This window comes from Epinephelus moara, chromosome 9, assembly GCF_006386435.1.
Source record: "Epinephelus moara isolate mb chromosome 9, YSFRI_EMoa_1.0, whole genome shotgun sequence".
Lineage (NCBI taxonomy): Eukaryota > Metazoa > Chordata > Actinopteri > Perciformes > Serranidae > Epinephelus > Epinephelus moara.
The window spans coordinates 15646825-15652824 of NC_065514.1; the positions used below are offsets into that span (position 1 = coordinate 15646825).

General features: G+C 39.5%; 2 protein-coding genes and 1 long non-coding RNA gene across 6 annotated transcripts in view; 1 reads left to right on the plus strand and 2 right to left on the minus strand.

Moving 5' to 3' along the window:
* LOC126395966 (zinc finger protein 850-like) overlaps positions 1–6000 on the minus strand; it is a 57288-nt gene that overhangs the window by 17363 nt on the left and 33925 nt on the right. The gene's annotated exons all lie outside the window — the stretch shown is intronic.
* The window catches only part of LOC126395649 (zinc finger protein 664-like), a 31425-nt gene that overhangs the window by 6662 nt on the left and 18763 nt on the right, over positions 1–6000 (minus strand). The window contains exon 3 of one of the 4 annotated variants that reach the window (XM_050053272.1): positions 5375–5972. The exons of 2 other annotated variants lie outside the window; for them this stretch is intronic. In XM_050053272.1, coding sequence (XP_049909229.1) covers positions 5794–5972 — 179 coding nt within the window. In that variant the 3' untranslated portion in view covers positions 5375–5793. Of the gene's footprint in view, positions 1–5362; positions 5973–6000 lie in introns of those variants that run through there. One more of the 4 variants, XM_050053273.1, reaches the window with a different exon arrangement.
* The window catches only part of LOC126395650 (uncharacterized), a 7147-nt gene continuing 3264 nt past the window's right edge, over positions 2118–6000 (plus strand). Inside the window, exon 1 of the long non-coding RNA XR_007570480.1 lies at positions 2118–2352. This is a non-coding gene — a long non-coding RNA (uncharacterized LOC126395650). The remainder of the gene's footprint in view (positions 2353–6000) is intronic.

Below are 6000 nucleotides of genomic sequence, written 5' to 3' on the forward strand. Positions count from 1 at the left end.
ATCTGACCTGTTTGATCCCATTTATATTTGTGAGGACAGACTAAATGAGAAACTGCTGTCAGTATAATCCAGTACAGTTCAGCAGCACCACAATCTACAACTCAGCACTTCAATATAATGTTAGACTTCATACAGTATTAAACTGCTTTTGTTTTTTTCTAGCTGTACCAAGTAAACCATCAAGTCTCCATAAAAATGTAGACAGAAAGCATAATGATGAGTAAAATGCAGTGATGGACATCAACTATTTACTCAAGTAGCTACTGGGGTGACATCAGCTAAATTGGGCCATCAGGTAAAATGGGCCATTTAAGGTTTGAGCTCTTTAAAAGTTAACAGCCAATGAATGCAAATGATTTCAAACTGTTGCCGCAACAGTACTTGACATGTAAAAATTGATTTGATTGGTCTATGGTTGCTATGGTGGGTGGGGCAAAGCCTCATATTGAGACTGCTCCAGAGAACTGCCCTGACATACCAAATCTTAACTGTCAATGATAAGGTTGATAATTCAATAAAAAACAAATGTATGTGTGTGTGTTAGCTCTGGTCCAGGGCGCATAGCTCTCACTAGCTAGTGCTCAGTGTCACACACACACACACACACACACACACACACACACACACACACACGAGAAAGGGAAAGGTGAAAGAGGCTGATGTACTGTAGCCTAGAAGTGATAGTGGAAGATGGTTAAGTAAAGTAACATTAAACTATAATTACAGTATGGCAGACAAGAAGGAACAGAGAGCAACGGAGAGGAGGAGAAAGGAAGAGAGAGGAAAAAGAAAGGATGTTTAATGTATTTAAATGTAATGTTCTATTGTGTTATGTGTGTTTATATTAAAGATAATTTGATTATATTATGAAAAATGACTGTTTCACTTTGCAGTTTGAGTGGCCCATTTTAGCTGATCAGGTGGCCCATTTTACCTGAACACTGCGCATCTCAAAAATGGGGGACAGCTGATGTTTCAACAGCTGTAGGGTCTTAACAATTATATTTTATTACATAAATTCAACACAAAAATATTAAAAACAGTCATTATTAATCATAGGAACACAATCAAATGTCATACATTGTTTTTTCTTAGTTTCCCAAGTGATTAACCAAAAAGTGGCCCAATTTAGCTGATATCACCCTACTTAAATACAATTTGATGTACTTGTACTTTGGGTATTTCCATTTTGTGCTACTTTATACTTAGAGGGAAATACTGTACATTCTACTCAAGCTACATTTATTTGATAGCTAGTTACTTTTTAGATAGTTTGTTTTATATGTTGTAAGTTTCATATTTACAAGTTGATGTGCGTTGTTATAGATGAGGCTAGTACACTAGTGAAAGTGTTAAAATTAGTTCTACCATGACAACATTTAAATGCTGCTTGCACGTAGCCTACGTGTAAATTGATCAATTAATACTCAATACATATTCATGTATGATGATTACAACACTTGAAATTGGGTCACTCTGCATAATGAGTACTTCTAACTTTTCATTTTAAGTAGGCCTACATTTTTCTGACAATACCCATAAAGGCTACTTTTACTCAAGTCAGATTTGCAGCACTTTTACTTGTGACTGAGTTTTTGTTCTTTGTTGGGATATTACTACTTTTCCTGGGTACTCTGTCCACAACTGGACAAACATACCAAACAATAGAGACATGCAAGCATAGCACGTCTCATCCTCATTCTCCGCTGTCTTTCTCGGATCTGCCTCCTCAGCTGGGCAGCCTCCTCCTCAGCCTGCAGGTACAGCAATCCTGCTGCAATAACTGCACCAAGACGCCTTCTCCGATCCATGTCCGTTATTGATTTTTGATTTCCATCTCGCCAATGCTCACGATCACAATAACCACCAACTCTCCACAAACATTTCCCCCCGCACCTGACTTTTGATTATAATCAGAAGCCAGGTGCGGGAATTGGATATAGATTAAATATCATCAGAAGCCACCTGCGGGGAAAAGTCACCTCCTTCCGTTCTTGGGAAGTTCGGACTCTCGCGTGGACTTGCCAAGTCCGAACTTGCCACATCCACAAGTCCAAACTGCTGAACTTGGCCCAATTCCAGTCCGGCCCCTAAAGACTCAAGCCCTGAACCCTCACTGACTTAACTGACGTCAGCTGTAAGTGATTGAGTGTGAGAGTCTGAAAGGGCTCAAGATGCTATAAATAGGAATGGGACAGCACTTATCCCCCTCTCTACAAAATGTTGTTGACACTGGCGGCTCTGGGCGTGATCATTTATCGGTTATTGTCAGCACGCACAAGGCGTGTGAGGGATAGACTCCCTGATCAGTTAATCCTTATCCAAGCACTTGTGTTGCAAAATGGGCAAGAGGTAAGTTTGAAATAATTAATTTACTGTGTTTTTACCATATGCATGTTTTTTCTAAATTAGCATCAAAAGTGTTGTAAGTGATATCTATCTTATATATCTAGGCTATATCGATATCATTACCGTTTGCGGATCTGCCGACCGTGTTTATTTGTTTACATTTTTTTTAAACACTTCCTTCGGGGTTCCGAGGGCAACCCCTGTATTTGACGTCACAACGCTATGAACTGTGGGTAATTTCCTTACCGTAAGTTCGCATCGATGCTGACTTACGGTAAGGGGCATAAAGGGCTCACTCACTGACTCACTGACTTGACAACTTGACAATGGGACAGCCNTACCGTAAGTTCGCATCGATGCTGACTTACGGTAAGGGGGCATAAAGGGCTCACTCACTGACTCACTGACTTGACAACTTGACAATGGGACAGCCCTCACACACTCACGCACTTCACATGAACGCGCCTCTAAGTCATTGAGTCTGTAAGGGATCGGATTGGAATTGGGCCCTTGAGTATTGAGAAACGCTTACTGTAATTTACTTCCGCTGGTGTTACACCATTAAGTTCCGACAGCAGAGCGTCTATTGTCTTTTCTTCTGTTCCGCCTCCATTTGTCGGCCTTTTCACAGAACATGATTTTATTGCAGAGACGCGTTGTCTCAATATCATTCATGTGAACTCAGCATAGGATCTGTTGTCACTTAATTTTTTGTTCTCATCAAATCAAAGTGGAAAATGTGTAAAATACACAAAGTAGTCAAGGTGTCTCAACTGTGAGCACTTTTTGACACCCACTCGCAAATCATGACATTTACATACAAGTTTTATGACAATAAAGTCATCAACATGACCAGCCAATACAATATACAATTAAGAGAAATGCTGCTGCTGCAAACATAAATGAATAAATAAATACCATTTTAAAAAGGAGGGAAAAGGACTCGCTGTAAGATGAAAACATTATTGATCCAACACTAGAGCGTTTGTTAATTGAAATCATCAACATACAAAGCTTTTCTAACTCTCAGACCTGGAGACACTGTGCTGGAAAAACCCGATTCACTTTTTCATCACGCCCAAACAGATGTTTAAACAAACTGTCACCCAGCTATGCTGCTGGAAGGAATGTGGAGAAATCATGGTTGACCATATTTTCTGTTCTTGTCCTTCTGTTCAGACTCTCTGAAAGGAATTAGCAACAATAATATCAAAAACTTTGTTTTAAGATAAGAGACGAGATAAAATTGGATAAGACAAGACAAGATATAAGCTAAGATTGGTTAAGATAAGAGAAGAGATAAGCCAAGCTAAGCTAAGTGAAACGAAGATAAGAAAACATTGGGTAAGCTAAGGTGAGGTAAGATAAGATTAGATTGGATAAGAAATAAGATAAGCAAAGTTAAACTAAAATAGGATTTGATGGGCTAAGCAAAGTTAAGCTAAGATTGGTTAAGATAAGAGATAAGCTAAGCTAGGTTTAGCTAAACTAAGATTGGATAAGATAAGATAGGACTGGGGGGCGGTACGGTGGTGTGGTGGTTAGCACTGTCGCCTCACAGCAAGAGGGTTGCCGGCTCGATCCCGGGCGTGGGAGCCCCTCTGTGCGGAGCCTGCATGTTCTCCCCGTGTCAGCGTGGGTTCTCTCCGGGCACCCCGGCTTCCTCCCACAGTCCAAAGACATGCAGATTGGGGACTAGGTTAATTCATAACTCTAAATTGTCCGTCGGTGTGAATGTGAGCATGAATGGTTGTTTGTCTCTATGTGTCAGCCCTGTGATAGTCTGGCCACCTGTCCAGGGTGTACCCTGCCTCTCGCCCGATGTCAGCTGGGATAGGCTCCGGCCCCCCCGTGACCCCCAAGAGGATGAAGCGGTTAGAAGATGAATGAATGAATGAATGAAGATAGGACTGGATAAGAGATAAGATAAGCTATGCTAAAATCATTTAAGATAAGAGATAAGCTAAGATAGGATTGGATAGGATCATTTAAGACAATTTAAGATAGGATAAGATATCAGACAAGATCATTCAAGATCATCTAAGATAATACACAAGCTAAGCTAATTTAGGTTGGATAAGATTGGACAAGAGATAAGCTGAGCTAGGATAAGATTGGATAAGATAAGATGAGAGACAATCTAAGCTAAGCTAATAAACATAAGATTGGATAACAGAGAGACTGAGCTGAGCTAAGCTAAGCTAAGATATGATAAGATAGGTAACAGTAACAGAGCAGAGGCTTGGTGTTGTAGTTAAACTAAGTATAGGAGCTGTTGTGTTGGGTTGTCAAGGTTATAAGATTGGATAAGAGATAAACTGAGCTAAGATGAGATTGGATAAGATAAGATAAGATAAGATAAGATAAGATAAGAGACAATCTAAGCTAAGCTAACCTAAACTAAGATTGGATAACAGATAAACTGAGCTAAGCTTACCCAAGCTTAGTTTAACTAAGCTCAGCTAAGATATTATTGGATAAGAGATGAGCCAAGCTAAGCTAAGTGAAACTAAGATAAGGTTAGTTAAGGTAAGATGAGCAAAGTTAAACTAAAATAGGCTTGGATAAGAGATAAGCGAAGATAGGTTTAGCTAAGATAAGATTGGATAACAGATAAACTGAGCTAGGCTTACCCAAGCTAAGCTAAACTAAGCTAAGATTGGATAAGATATGATAAGATAGGCAACAGTAACAGAGCAGAGGCTTCCTGCTGTAGTTAAACTAAGCATAGGAGCTGTGTGTTGGGTTGTCATTTACCCCCCTGACTGAATTTAAGGTCCTCATCAAAACCTCAAAGGTGGAAATTTTATTTAACTCCAGTACTGTGCTCATGACAATGTGTGAAACACTTGTTATGGAGTGTCTTAACTTTGAGCAGTTTTTGACAAGCATTCGCAAATTAGGGGTTTTATGCAAATAGAGTTATCAACATTACCAACCATAATACATGACAATACACACCTCAGAGAAATGCTGCAGACAAAAAGAACTGGTAGGCAGGATGAAAACGTAAGTGATCCAACACCTCTAGAGGGTTTATTATTGTTAAATCACCACAATACAAAGCTTTAGTGTTTGGATACATAGATGAGTTAAAAAAAGAGAACACATGTCTTTGGGCACAGATCATTAATATTCATTCACTTTTCATTACTACTTTATAAGCTGATCTGTTGACAGCACCATGGAGTACATCATCCACAGTTTAGTTTGTAGTCAGCTGTGGCGTTGATGCATTTACAAAATACCAAAAAAATATCAAAATAAATGTAGCAGACAAAAAAAAAACAAGAACCGAGTTAGCATGACGTGTCAAGAGGTGTTTTAAGTGTGTTTTTCAAAGTGCTATTATTCTGTGGCTCCTCACTTCTCTGAGTTCCTGTGAATTTAAACCATGAGCCATGAGAACTGAATTGTCTCCTATATGTTTTCTGAAATACAAGGCTACTTGCCTGTATGTGATTTCATGTGCCTTGTTAAATGAGACCCATCAAAGTATTTTTTCCCACAGATCTTGCAAAGGTACGGCTTCTCACCGGTGTGGGCTCTTCTTGTGTGGACTAACAAGGCACTGCTCTGTCCAAAATCTTTTCCACAGGTTTTGCAAGAATACGGCTTCTCACCTGTGTGGACTCTCATGTGGACTAACAA